Source organism: Pelophylax lessonae, assembly GCF_965119305.1.
Source record: "Pelophylax lessonae genome assembly, chromosome: 4".
NCBI classification, from domain to species: Eukaryota; Metazoa; Chordata; class Amphibia; order Anura; family Ranidae; genus Pelophylax; species Pelophylax lessonae.
The window spans coordinates 635,099,559-635,115,045 of record NC_138771.1 but is presented as its reverse complement, the minus strand read 5'-3'; the positions used below and the strand labels follow the sequence as shown (position 1 = coordinate 635,115,045).

Below are 15,487 nucleotides of genomic sequence, written 5' to 3'. Positions count from 1 at the left end.
CGTGGAGCCGAAGCGAGACCAAAAGGTAACGCCACGAATAGGTAGAGATCCTCCGCAATGGCGAACCGAAGGTACCTCTGGTGACCCTCGAAAAACGGGATGTGAAGGCACGCATCCTTCAAGTCGATGGAAGCCATGAATTCCCCCGGAACCAGGGCAGCCACCACCGACCGCAGGGATTCCATGCGGAACTTGCGAACCCGCACAAAGCGGTCCAGAGCCTGTAAGTCCAGAATAGGACGCACCCTGCCCTCCTACCAGGGCACAGAGAACAGATTGGAAGAGAACCCCCGAAATCTGTCCCGATGAGGCACCGGAACCACCTGAGGGAAAAAATCTGCTCTCCGGCCGAGAGAGAAAACTCGATCTTGTAGCCAGAACGAACGATTTCCTGAACCCACCTGTCCCGAACAGGAATCGCAGTGGACCTATTCATCAGTAGCGGGCGTGAAAGGATAACGCAGCCTGAACCTACTTGGTACAGCAAAAGGCTTGCGTATACTGCGCCATTGTTCCTTAACAGCGCGCTGAAAATCATCAGTGCAGGGAAAGACCTGCGATGTCTTGCGTCTTTTCTGCATCCCATAAGCTGCCAGGGCAGCAGGGGGACGTGGTTCAACCCGTAAACGCAGTGTTTGTATGATAGAAGCAACCAATTCAGCCATGAGTGCAAGCTCTTCAGGCGAGCCAGGGGGAGAATTATCCACCTCTTCTACCTCAGCCTCCACCTCGGACCCCACAAGACCCAGGGAGGAACAGGACCCCGATAAGGAGACCCCAGCTATAGCAGCCCCATCACCAGCACCCTCTGTCAGAGGAGATTGAAAACTCTGGGTCGTTGTGTGGATTGAACAGCCACAAGCATAAGCACCTGAGCAGCAAGATTAGCCACAACCGCAGCCAAAACCCCCCCTGGGGGGGAAAACAGCCCTTGGTCACCCACCAAGTGGTAGGAAATTTGTGTCCCTGAGAATCCATTGCCCCAATGATAAGCCGGAAAATAAAGGGTTAATTGCCCCTTAAACAAGCGCGGCGAGCGCTGCCCACCGCACACACACACTGGCACAATGTTTACCCCCACCGGGAGAAAAAGGCTCAACACAGGCAAGGATAAAGGGATAGGGAGGTAAAAACCTGTAGAGACCATCGCTGCTGCTGCTGCCTCGATCGGTGCACCCAGGGAGGGGAAGCGATGCAACACAGGGCGCTCCATGAAAGCCTATGGAAGGCTACAAGAAAATGGCCGCCCGCAGTGATACCATGCGGCCGGAGCAACGCTGCCAAAATGGCACCGTTTGGCGCCGAAACCGCCGACCCTCCACCTCAGCGAAGTGGACCAAACATAGCATAGCATGTAAAAACATGGCGGACCGCCGCAGCGGTCGCTGAAAGTGCCCCAAACATGATAAAAATCATGCCCCACAGCACACAGCCGTTCACACATTCACACATTCACAAACTGACACAGACAGTGCAGCACAGCCCCCCTCCTTGCAGCCCACAGCATGCAGCCAGAGAGATAGGGATTTCAATAGTGTGAACACAGGCAGGGTTACACAGTCCCAGACTGACACCCCCCCAACAGACAGGTCCCCACATAGATACACTTACCTCCTAATGGCGTGGGGAACCCGCACAGGCGAACAAGCCGCTGCGCATGTGGCAGGGAGAGTCGCATCCAGGACGCAAAAAAATCGGGGTTAAGAAACCGCACAGCGTCCAGTGAGGTAGCCACCTCACCAATCATCCCTGCACCGAACAGGGATGGGTCGTTCACTGTGCCAGGAGCGTTACCTGGCTGAACGCTCGATGGCGGGCTGGGAAGCCACTGACCCACAACCTGAGACCAGGGGAATCAGCCCGAGACCCAGCCCGCACGAATCCTCTTAATCAGAAGAACTAACTAATGCTGACAAAAAGAACAGCTAAGTAAAGAGAGAGAAAAAACTCAAACAAAAAATCAAAAAAGAAGAGAAAGGCTGAGACAAAATGCCCCAGCATAGAGACATCCAGCTACTCCTGACAAGCTAGACATTGAAACTGAAGTAGGAAACAGGAAGCAGGAGGGTATAGACTGAGGGGACCACCCCCTGGGGTGGGGATATGTTAAAAGCTTTAATATTGACATATTCTGTTGCCTAGCTACTCCTACGGAGCAAAGTCTAATACCCCATTGTGACGAATATGAAGATGGCGGCGACTGTCGGAGGACGTAAGAGAAAGAGACTTTACAATCATTTTAAAGCATTAAAGTGTTTAAAGTGTATGGAAAGCCAAAATTTGATAGACCAAAAAGGCAGCCCAACAGTCAAATGAAGTTGCACACGTGGCGGGCTGACAACCATGCCGCTAAATGCCAGGAAGTAGCTTAGCATTGTCCGTCTGCAACAGGAAATGCTGTTACTGGCAGCATTTCCAGGTAGGAAATTTTGGTGCAGATTTCCCCAAAAATCCTAATTGGTTTAAACCAGATAATTATCATACAAGTGCATCAAAACAATATGCAAAATCTCACAGTTCATTTTCTTTCTAAAGCAGCCACAATCTTAGTAGAAAATCCTGCCCCCTGCCAGCAGCTGTAAAGTGGGAACCTGGCTCTCTTTGTGAAAGCAGTGACCTTTCTGCTAAGGTCTGACATGGTCTTTGCTGAATTAGACCTAAAGCTCTGCAATGGACAAAGCTCATGCTTGCTGCTGATTGGAGAGATCTGACTCAGGCAGGCATGTCAGACATCTGCAGAGAGATCACTGCTTCCACACAGTGAGCAAGGGTCCTTCACTGCTGCATACTTGCAGAGGACAGGATTTTCTACTCAGGTTGGGGCTGCTTTAGATAAAAAAAAAAAACTGTGAGACATTGATTACCCTTTTTTTGCACCTGTATTTAGCTGATTTACACTGGGCTTTAACTGTATACAGTGAAACATGATGCCAAACTTTTAGGTTTATATACACTCACCGGCCACTTCATTAGGTACACCTTGCTAGTACGGGTTGGACCCCCTTTTGCCTTCAGAACTACCTTAATTTTTCATAGATATAGGAATAGATTCAACAAGGCGTTGGTCTATAGTGACGTGATAGCATCACACAGTTGCTGCAGATCCATGATGAGAATCTCCCATTCCAACACATGCCATTGGATGGAGATCTGGTGAGTGTGCAGGCCATTGGAGTACAGTGACCTCATTGTCATGTTCAAGAAACAGTGGTGAGAGATGATTGGAGCTTTGTGACATGGTGTATTATCCTGCTGGAAGGAGCCATCAGAAGATGGGGACACTGTAGTCATAAAGGGATGGGCATGGTCAGCAACAATATTTAGGTAGGCTGTGACGTTTAAACGATGCCCCATGGGTACTAAGGGGCCCAAAGTGTGCCAAGAAAATCTCCCCGACACCATTACACCACCACAAGCCTGAACTGTTAATACAAGGCAGGATGGATCCATGCTTTCATGTTTACACCAAACTTTTACCCTACCATCTGAATGTCACAGCTGAAATCGGGTCTCATCAGACCAGGCAACGTTTTTCCAATCTTCTATTGTCCAATTTTGGGGAGTCTGTGCGAATTGCAGCTTCAGTTTCCTGTTCTTACCTGACAGGAGTGCCACCCAGTGTGGTTTTCTGCTGCTGTAGCCTATCTTCTTGTTGTGCATTCAGAGATGGTATTCAGCATACCTTGGTTGTAAGGAATGGTTATTTGGGTACTGTTGCCATTCTATCACCTGGAACCAGTCTGCCTATTCTCCTCTGACCTCTGACATTAACAAGGCATTTTCCTCCACAAAACTGCCGCTCACTGGATATTTTCTTTTTTTGGACCATTCTCTGTAAACCCGAGAGATGGTTGTGCGTGAAAATTCCAGTAGATCAGCAGTTTTTGAAATACATAGACCAGCCCCTCTGGCACCAACAACCATGCCACGTTCAAAGTCACTTAAATCCACTTTCTTCCCCATTCTTATGCTCGGTTTGAACTTCATTAAGTTTTCTTCACCACATCTAGATTCCTAAATGCATTGATTTTCTGCTATGTGATTGGCTGATTAGCAACTTGTGTTACCAAGCAATTGAACCGGTGTACCTAGTAAAGTGACCAGTGAGCGTATACTTTTACTGATCCCAAATGCCTGTGTACACTAGAATTTGAGTGAGCTTGTAGTAGTCCAAAATATATTTAACTAAGAGTGGTCCAATAAAGTATGCAATAAGTAGGTTGCTTGTGTCCTTAAACACATTCCTTCGGTATTAACATCTGTAATCATGTTGGATAATGACCTGTAGCTCCCCTGGAGTGATTATTTTTTATTCTCTGCAATCATATACTTTCATTTTTCAAAAAAGACCACTTAACACTCGTCTTTGTTTTGGAGAGGGTTTATGTTTTATGCTTAGCAACTATGTGCCCAGAATGAGGATTTTCTCATGTTCATAATTGATAGGTGTGTGTGATTATGTTTTTCTTCTCTGTAATATTGCCCACATTTTCTCGTTCGTACATGCTACTTTCTCAGGATGGTATGGCATTATGGCTTACTTGAACTACTGTATGTTAATATTTCTTTGTGTATTTGTATACGAAGAGCAAGAGATGGGATTTTAAAGGTGCCAACACAAGTAAATGATATAAAATTATTCATTTTATTATGAGCATTCAACCACTTCAGTCTACCACACTGACATGCATAGAAGAGATTGGGGATCCTCTGCCTCCTTTTATGGCCACTTCTGTATTTCATCCCACATTGCTGTGCATCAGAGACAGTTTGGTTTGAATGACCTCATTCTATATATTTGTAGAGGCTTCTACTTCTAACTTTGAGTGGCAAGTAACTCCATGGTCCATGTCCCCCCATTGGCCAACTGATATCTTGACTATCCTGATGATGCTTTATTTATAGTTGTTAGACTTCCAGTACGAAATAGAAATACATTTTCCTATTACAGGTCAAGAATTGTGAACTTTGAGGCCTCAAATAACCTTGTTACAAAATCAGTCAAACCCCTACCCCTTCAGTGTGAAGCACACATTGCGTCCATTGTTGAAATTGTTTTATTTACATGAACTTTGCGATGAGAAGCTATGTCATCTGCCCCCAAAAGGAAATTGTGTTTGGTAAACTTTGAATATAATGCTCTGGAAAGGCAGGTAACTAAATTGCTTATCCCAGGTGGCTTACATACAACGGAGCTCAAAGGATAAAAAGCCATTTTTTTTCCCCTGGTCATGAAAAGAGAGAAACCAGAGGGATCATAAAACATTATGTTCTGGCCATGAGGCGTTTTATCACACAATGGCCAAAACTTAAATTCAGGATCACACCTGTGTTCACCCATTCACTAGTAGATAAACTATTGTTTCAACCATGAGAAGTCAAACAAACGGAAAACAGCCTGGACAAAGACTAGAATTTGTAATTCATTTACTTACACACACAGACGGGGGTAAAGATTGTGTCATACAGACAATTGTCCATTGAAAACTAAATGGTATCAAAGAAACATTGTCAGACTGATGAGAACTGCATCCTCGAATGAATTTCATATAATCATAAGCTTATACAACATCCTTGTCCCATCATATACAAAAGGGGGTTGTGGAACTTATGATGTTATGACAATCTTCTATTGAGAAGTACATTATATCTATTATATAGTAGTGCCAAATGGTCCGAATTTCTCCCATATTTTATAATCCAGTCTCAAATCATGACTGTATTGTTGTTAACATAATAATCCCTTAATGGATAATATTCTGATTGGAAATAACCCATGTGTAGAAAAGTTTACATATACAAGTTGTTGTGTAGCAATATATATATAACTGTATATGTATCTATATAATTCTTACTGCTACTAAATGTAAAGTATATGGGTAAATCAGTCATTTCCAATCAATATATATATATTGTATTAGTAATATTCTTAATTCAATGGTGTTACCAGGTCCAGTTACCAGGTCCAATCTTTACTTAGATACATGGTGGATATTAGATGGACATGTATAGAGGATGAGAGTATGGATAAATTATTATGTTGTTTTTATGATAGTCTTAAAATGAGAAATTATACATTTTTAATATCCATATACTGGACAACCAAGAGGTGTCGCCCAACGACCTCGTCAGTTAATGGTTAAGTTATCCCAACCAATGGGGATAAGGTTACTCCTTCTGGGTTTGACTTATGGTCATTTTACAGCCCCTTTGTTCAATACAATATAAAAAGGGAAGCCCAGATGAGAGAGGGACACACACACATTGCCCTTCATACATTACACATACAACACACACGCTACTATAGCCATGCATAGACTCATCTATACAGACTCCATCTTGCTCCATCATGTACCTGAAACTTGGAGGGACGCCAAACGAAACTCCTCCCTAACTGGCCACCATCTTGGAAAGGCCGCCATCTTAAGGACTCTGGTGACGACCATTCTAAGCTAGCAAACATCTTAAGTATGGTAAATATACCATGCTAATTATTTGATTATTATTTACTATCATTTCTTTTCTTCCTTACATGTTTTATATTTCATATTTAAGGGTAACGAGATTACAGTCCCAGCCGTATTAACCATACGTAGATTTTCCTCTAAGAGCTGATTTTTGCTTTTTATAACATTTTTATTAATATCAGAATAAGCGCATATTGGCGTATTAATCTCACGTTTTGCATAGCCTATTCTCGCTTCATCTGCAGTGGAGTGACTATCGGCTGCGCAATTCGCAGACAATTGTGGTCTGATTATATAGCACATTTATCTATGGTTTATGCTACTACATCTGGGAAAAACGTAATCTTGCTTTATTTTACTTTCATCATTTAGCTAAATATCACATTGCATTTATCGTTTTGAGTTTGTAATTTATGTAAAGTTATCTTTGTGTGTCATCTCAAGTCTGATCATTTATTGTGAATACATGTCTGGTGAATAAATATACTTATATATTCCCTGCTGTAGACTGTTTTCACTAAGATTGGTATATGCTTTTAAAAAGGAATTAATCGATCAAAAATAACTCGTTATACTTGTTCAGAATAATATTCTCGAACGTGTAAAACGCACAACATAGTATGGGTTTAGATAAGTTCAACAAAGTGATTTTTGTATGCAGTTTTTGCAAGTCTCCTGAAGACCCAATAGCCTGAAGAAACATATAGAGATGAGGTTACTGCATCATCACTGTATCAGCTGTATGGATATTCCTTGATGGTTTTATATGAAATTTTAGTTTTTGCAAAGTTTCCTGAAGAAGCCATGGCCTGGTGAAACATGTAGAGATGAGGTTACTGAATCATCACTGTATAAACCATATGGATATTCCTTGTTGGTTTTATATGACAGTTTAGTTTTTGCAAAGTTTCCTGAAGAAGCCATGGCCTGGTGAAACATGTAGAGATGAAGTTACTGCATCATCACTGTATAAGCTGTATGGATATTCCTTGTTGGTTTTATATGAAACTTTCATCATTTTTAATGTTCAAAAAAATGTATCATTTTATATCATTTACGTCTGTTGGCACGTTTAAAATCACGTCTCTTGCTCTTCCTACACATTTTAACTATAGGAATGCGGTGCCGGTGTTTCTCAGACACCAGACAACTCCTTTACTTTTTCTTTGTATGTTGTTCACTGCACCTCCACTTGAGGTGCTTCCGTTCCTTGTACTTTTTCTTTCATTAAAAAAAAAAAAAATTGATGGAAAAAAAGGCTGCTTGTGCTTTCAAATGTGCCTAAAGACTGGGTGCACAGAAGAGCATAGTTCCTGAAATACAAAATCCTCATTTTTGGTGTTTATTTAGAGCCAGTGACGGCTGGTGCTCAAAATTTTTTGGGGGGCGCAAACAGAAAAATGTAATAGGCAGTGCTTTGCGGCAAAAGAACGCTGTAAACAATTGCGTGACTTTGAGGTCACAAAAGTGTGAAAGGGGCCTTCAGTAATCAAGGTATAGTGTGCCCCCTTTCAATGCAGAGAGATCAGCGTGCCCCCTTTCAATGCAGAGAGACCAGCGTGCCCCCATTCAATGCACAATGACCAGCGTGCCCCCATTCAATGCAGAATGACCAGCGTGCCCCCATTCAATGCAGAATGACCAGCGTGCCCCTATTCAATGCACAATGACCAGCGTGCCCCCATTCAATGCACAATGACCAGCGTGCCGCCTTTCAATGCACAATGACCACCGTGCCCCCTTTCAATGCACAATGACCAGCGTGCCCTCTTTCAATGCAGAGAGATCAGTGTGCCCCCTTTTAATGCAGAGAGATCAGTGTGCCCCCTTCAATGTAGAGAGATCAGTGTGCCCCCTTCAATGTAGAGAGATCATCGTGCCCCTTTTCAATGCAGAGAGATCAGTGTGCCCCCTTCAATGTAAAGAGATCAGTGTGCCCCCTTCAATGTAGAGAGATCAGTGTGCCTCCTTCAATGTAGAGAGATCAGTGTGCCCCCTTCAATGTAGAGAGATCAGTATGCCCCCTTCAATGTAGAGAGATCATTGTGCCCCTTTGCAATGCAGAGTGACCAGCGTAGCGTAGCGTGCCCCCAGACCAGCACTTATCTGATGCAGCGGCGGCTTCTCCTCAGTCCTCCCGCCTCCTCCTCGGCCAATGGCTTGGTTTTTGCCTTTCGGACAATCACGAAGCGGGTGTCGGATCCGCTTCCTGATTGGTCAGGAGGAGGATTCAAGTGACAATAGCGAATTTTCATTCGCTATTGTCACACAATGGGTGGGCTCGAGGCGCAATGCTCTGCGCCCCCCGGGTCCTCCCTTTTCTGAAGCCTATTAGAGCCTCTGGCTCTAATCAGGTGACTCAGAAAAAAAAAAACCCTGTTGAACTCCATGCGTCCGGCGCCCTGCATGCAGATTAGGGGGCCGGACGCATGGATAGGGGGGGCGGAGCCCCTGCACCCCCAACACACCGGCCGCCACTGCTCAGAGCTTTGGTTCCTTCTTACCCCTACAATGCTATGAAACAGCCTTAGCAGCCAAAAAAAAAAGGCTCTTGCCCTGCAATGTGGGATGTTAAGGGGCACACCAAGCAGTATGTACAGAATTTGAATCAATATGATAAAGGTCTAAAAGTCAGGAACACCTTCAGGGGCGTACTCGTTGAACAACAAACCCTTAGGCTTCAGTCTGTCCCTGGAAACCAAGGAAAGCTGACAACTATGCAATGGGAATGTGGAAGTGTGTCTTTGATTAGTAGCTGTGTGACAAAACAAACAGTTTTTACATCAGACCTGTGCTTTGCCCATGCAGATAAAAGCAACACTTTTGCTTTAATGGCAGCCCCACCAGCAACATGTAGTCATACACATTTAGCTGCTAGGAGCAAAAAAATTACCTAACACTTCTGGGTATTGAGAAGCATGTGACTCCTGCTCCTCCCCACCACATGACAGTACTGTTTGGCTGCTGTGGTAAGCAGTGCTGTCACATGGGGTTAGGAAGAGGGTCTCAAGCCTTTTGTAAAGTGGCACTGTGTTATCTCTAGGTACTAAAAGTTTCTGGATACATAACTAAATAGACATGAAGTAATGTCTTACTTGTTCGATGGACAACTCCTTAGTGGCGGCGGTTGAGATCTCATTGATCTTTTCCACATGGTGGTCAAGACCCAACTCAACAATTTTCTCCAGAGTGAAGTCATCTCCCGTCTGGTCAAAGGGCCTCTGGATTTCTTGCTTGACCTGTGTCCAATGTCTGGGAATTGAAGGTTAAAGGAGATGTCTTTTTAAAATGCTTCTTGTGCTTGCACAGCCTTGGCTCCTTCGTGCTGCTGATCAGGGTTAATTATTATAGATTCCTCCAAATTAAATAGCACTGACATATTTTACAATGAACAATGACCCATTCACCTTTTTCCCTAAGGCCCCTTTAACATGGGCGTCTTCGCTAAGCGGAATCCGCATGCTCAGCGGGGGATCCACACTGAGTCTGCTATGCAGAGCGGACACAGTCCTGCTCTCCTCTATGGGGCAATCGGATGGAAATGTCCATTTCCATCCGATGCCATCTGCCAGACGGATAGGGAATAGGACCACCATCCGTCTGTTTTAGGCAGACAAAATCAGATTGGATGGGGGCGGGTGTCCGCTGACATCCGCAGCTTCATATAAGAAACTGGAGGGTCTGATCAGGTCCGCCTGAAAAACTGTCAGGCGGACCTGATCGGACAGCCTGTGTAAAAAGGGGCCTTACACTTTAATGTCCCTAACAGTTATTGTGGGAGAAAAATTAAACAACTGGAGGAAGCCAATGCAAATTCAGAGGGAACATATTAACTTCATGCAGACAGTGTCCTTGGTAGGATCCAGGACTTCCACAAAACACTCTAGGACAGCCATTCTCATCCAAGGTTTAATCAAATCCTGAGAATCCTCCAGAAGTTGCTAGGGGTTCTTTGAGCTATGGCTGATTAACCTCCTATTTGATGCTGCTTGCATAAACACCACATGGCAGAGCCAGCTGCAGGTTACCAATCATCTTTTAATAGTCTGTAAGGGTGGCATTCTCACCACCACTGTAAGGGGGAGCATTGTTTCCACTGACCACCAATGTAAGAGGGATATTTCCCACTGAATCCCAACAAATTGGTTTTAGCACAAGTTCCCCGACACCTGAAAATTATTTCAAGGGTTCCTCTGTGGTAAAAAGATTGGGAAAGGCTGCACTAGGAGAACTCAATGTTTTTTACTAAGACAAAGAACAATGTAGAATGTTTAAAAAGCTTTAAAGGTAACCTGTCATGTGCGAAATACAGACACTGCCATTGCTGATCCGAAAATTCTAGTAACCCAGCTGTTAGGCTCATCCCTTGGCTAGGTTTTTTTTCTGCATCAAGGAGTAAGTATGGAAATCAAGAGTTATGATTTCACTTTAAGGTCACTTGCTGCATCATTGTTCCAGACCAGTATTGAAGACAAGGCCAGCAACGCAACTACTATATTCAGAATGGGGTAAGCAATATATCTCATGATAGGCTTCCTTTTCACTCAAAGTAATCTAAAGATATTGAGCGAAAGAACAAGACTGAAAGCACAGGAAGGGCATGACTGTTCTTGTGAATAAGTGGGAAAAGCCAGCAACCCTTTGGAGTAATCAGACCAGATAAGTGGCTGCAGTTTTGTGGATACTGTACTGCTCCCCTAATTAAGTTTTTAGACATTTGGCTTGATAATCAATATACAGCCTTGTCTATGGCCATAAGTGATGACTAGAAGAACAAGATCATGCGAGCAAGAAGTGAGGTTCCTGAGCAGAGTTGGTAGGTTACCGTTTGTGATAAGGTGAGACATTTACCAAAGCCTTGTGTTAGAGCCATGGCTCTTCCTATTCCAGATGTGGCAGAAGGGGTAGTTTGGGACTCTTTTAGCGATACTGTCCAGCTGGCTCTTCTAGAAGATGTAGCAGACATGTCCAACTAAAATAGGGCTTTTGGACAAACCAGAATAAGAAGAATTAATTAAATTTACCAGCTGACCTTTTTGTATATCCCATGAAGAGTTTGACTCTGCAGAATGTTTAGGCTGGCCTACTCAGGGAGCATCGTCCATGACTCCTTAGGATTTAAATGTACCTATGGTTTCTAATTAGCATACTGCACCTTTTCTGTAATGCTGACCCTTCAAGAGTACCTGATTTAAATGATGTGGCTAAAAGTTTGAGGACTTCTGTCCATCACACCTATACAAGCTTGTTGGACATTACATTCCAAAAACATTGGGCATTAACATAAGGTTGGCCACCCCTTTGCAGCTATAACAGCCTCTATGCCTCTGGGTAGAATTTCCACAAGATTTTGAGTGTGTCTGTGGGAATGTATGCCCAATTGGCCAAAGGATCATTTGTGAGGTCAGGTATTGATATTAGATGAGGAGACCTTGCCCACAATTACTGTTCCAGTTCATCCCAAATGTGTTAAGGATTGGGGTCAGGGCTCTGTTTAGGCCACGTAAGTTTCTCCGTACCAAACTCATCAAACCATGACTTTATGTAGCTGGCTTTTTTAAGGAGTAGTCATGCTGGAACAGAAAAGGGTCTTCCCCAAACTGATGTTGGAAGTGCATAATTGTCCAAATTGTCTTTGTATGCTGTAGCATTCACAGTACTTTTCACCTGAATCACCTGAACTCAATTTGATGGTAGCCATACAGTGTAGTAATAAATTGATATAAAAAATATCCCTTTTTTGTAATAAGGGAAATTCTGCATCACCCCATGATTATTTTGTTACCATCATTCAGACATTGCTTACCTGGTTCTCTGTCTCTGGAACTTAGGAGACTGAAACACAGCCAGACAGTAAAAGACTTTTCATGAACAGTGATGCTCTACATAAGCAAAAATTTAGAGGAAGCATCACAAAACATTAGAAAATCATGGAAGAACATCCGGTACCTCTCCCGCAATGCTGGGTTCCGCAGGTCCACAATAAGAGGCAAAGTCCTTTTGAATTGGTCAATCCGTATCCTCGATGTCTCTACCACCTCCCAGTTTTTGTCCTGCGAATAGAAGATGAGGATTTTCCTGTAGCATCGGGAAGTATCACACAAAACTCCTCCAAGGCATACAAATAGCAACGTTGCCCCAAGATAAGAAACAGGTTCCTCTAAATCCCATAATGCAATGTGGCATCCCAGCAACCTCTTGCAGTGATTTCTGGCAATAAACAAGGTTTCAGTCTGTTTACTAAAGTCAGTTCAGTAATAGGTAAAGTAAATATGTCGTATAAAGTAGGGATCGACCAATTATCAGCAACACCGATATATCGGGGGCCAATATGCACTTTCCCCGATATATCAGAATCGGCCCCTGAGGTTACCGATATTGCCGATATTTCGGGAAAGTGCTTGTACCGGAGAGATGCCTGCAGCTAGAGACATCACCCCGGTACCGCCTGAGAAGCCGCTCGGCTGTCATTACAAGGAGCAAGAGGGGACGTGTCCCGTCCCCCCACCGCCTTCTGAGGCTCGCCCGGGTCTCGTCGTCCCACCGGGAGACCCGGACATCCTACCTCCACTGCCGCTGCCGCCGAAGGGAAGACCCGAGTCTCCATGTAAAAAACCCGGAAGTGATGTCATGACATCACTTCCGGGTACTCGGCACCGAATTAAAAAAACTGGCAGCATTCAAAACAGCCAAACTTGGAGTTTTGAATGCTTTTCGGTGCCGAGGAGGGGTTTAGAGGAGTACCTTTAGAAAAATAAAAAATACATTTTTTTTACATGTCCGAAAATATTGGCAGATATTGGCCGATACCGATGACCAAAATATCGGTATCGGCATTAAAAAAACGATATCGGTCGATCACTAATATAAAGGAATCAACCAGAATGCTGTGTGCTGTATGTCCTCGTCCCTAAATCCAACATATAAATAATGTACTACAGTAGCCATGGGACTTTTCAAAGGACATATAGATGTAAATCCCATTTTGGGGTTGACACAAATATTTGGATCCAATATAATCCACATGTAGACTCAACACGCTTTGAAATTTCTTTTTCAGGAGTACATGTGAACGAATATCTAAAAACCTGACACATACAGTATATTATAGGCATACAACAAATGAAAAGTAGAAACAAATATGTCATCATACATTAGCAAGGATTTGCACCATGATATTTCATGTTTTTGTTTAATGATTGCCACCTCTTTATTAGAATTTTGCTTCCCTTTCTCCTTCCCCCCATTGGGAAAAGGATACCTCACAGATGGTGGATTCCAGTCAATGGATGTTTTCTTGTTTTTATCAAAGAAGTTTTGGGTTTCATCATACTGGTATGATAAAAAATCCTTGCTAATGTGTGATGACATATTTGTTTCTACTTTTCATTCGTAGTATGCAGGGCTTTTTTTCAGCGGGAACACGGGGGGAACGCAGTTCCGGCACCTCCAGTCTGAATGTATGCAATGCCAATGGGGTGCTGGGGTCACTGGGGCGAGCTGAATAGCCTATTAATGCTGGCTGCTGGCAGATCTATTGTTGCTGGGGTGAATCTTTTGTTGCTGGCGGGCATTTTTTTGTTAGAGGGGGGGGGCTTTTGTTGCAGTGGAGGATTTATTGTTGCTGGGGGGCTATTGTTGCTGGGGGGGGTCCATTGTTGCAGGAAAGGATTTATTGGAGGGGGGGCGATTGTTGCAGGGGAGAATTTATTGTTGCTGGGGGGCTATTGTTGCTGGGGGTCTATTGTTGCTGATTCCAGGGGATCTATTTTACTGCTTTTCTAGTTATCATTAACAAATTATATACAAATTACCTAGAACCACAGCATGATACTTGGTTCTGTATTCTCTCAATGGGGGTGGGGGTGGTACTGTGAGGTGGGTAGAGGGTGGAACCAAAGGACTGTGCTCGGAGGTGGGTACGGGGTGGAGACAAGGAGTGACTCAGAAGAGGGGAGTACCTGCACCTATTCTCGGAGAAAAAAGCCCTGGTTGTAGGTCTATAATATATATAGTATGTGTTATGTTTTTATATATTCATTCACATGTACTCCATGGAAGAACATTCAAGTCTACATGTGGATTATTTTGGATCCAAATATTTGTGTAAACCCCACAATGGACATGTTTTATTGCCTGTTCTGTCTATGTCATTTTTTTTTTTTATTTTAGAAATAACATGTCATGATTTTATAAACAGTAATCAGTGTTTCTGTCATCTATATGTCCTTTAAAAACTCCTATGTCTACTGTAGTACATTGTTTATGTGAAACAAAAATTTCAGCTACTCAGATCCACTTAAAGCTAAAGTGCACATGCACAGGACAAATGCAAAAAAATTCCCAGCACATTCACCGCTTCCATACTGAGCCTATTTTGGCACTCCTCTCCTACATAAAAATCATAACTTTTTTGCTAGAAAATTACTCAGAACCCCCAAACATTATGTTTTTTTAGCAGAGACCCTAGGGAATAAAATGGTGGTTGTTGCAATTTTTCATGTCACATGGTATTTGCGCAGCAATTTTTCAAACGCTTTTTTTTAAAAAAAAAACAAAACAGTTTCATGAATAAAAAAAAAAAATAAACAGTACAATTAGCCCAATTTTTTGTATAATGTAAAATATGATGTTACACCGAGTAAATAGATACCTAGCATGTCACGCTTTAAAATTGCGCACACATGTGAACGTAGTTTACATATGTGGGCGCGACGAACGTACGCGTTCGCTTCTGCTGCGAGCAAACAGGGACATGATTATTTTATTTTCATTTTTTACACTTTCCTTTTAAATGAATTTATTTTTTTGATCACTTTTATTCTTATTACAAGCAATATAAACATCCCTTATAATAAGAATAGGGCATGACCGGTCCTCTTTATGGAGAGATGTGGGGTCTATAATTCCCCACATCTCTCCTCTATGCTGGAAAGACTGAGATAAAAAAAAAAAAAAAATCTCAGCCTTTCTAGCCCAGATCACGGCAGTATTTACAACTGCCAGACCGGACGTGACGT

The 15,487-nt window shown here is 43.1% G+C and overlaps 1 protein-coding gene across 1 annotated transcript in view; it reads right to left on the bottom strand.

Annotated features, from left to right (window-relative positions):
• The window catches only part of DNAH2 (dynein axonemal heavy chain 2), a gene marked incomplete at its 3' end in the record, with an annotated part of 417,940 nt that overhangs the window by 197,825 nt on the left and 204,628 nt on the right, over nucleotides 1–15,487 (bottom strand). The window contains exons 26-27 of the mRNA XM_082254654.1: nucleotides 12,417–12,520; nucleotides 9,563–9,719 (exon numbers count right to left, since the gene is read on the bottom strand). Of these exons, the coding sequence (XP_082110780.1) occupies nucleotides 9,563–9,719; nucleotides 12,417–12,520 (261 nt within the window). The remainder of the gene's footprint in view (nucleotides 1–9,562; nucleotides 9,720–12,416; nucleotides 12,521–15,487) is intronic.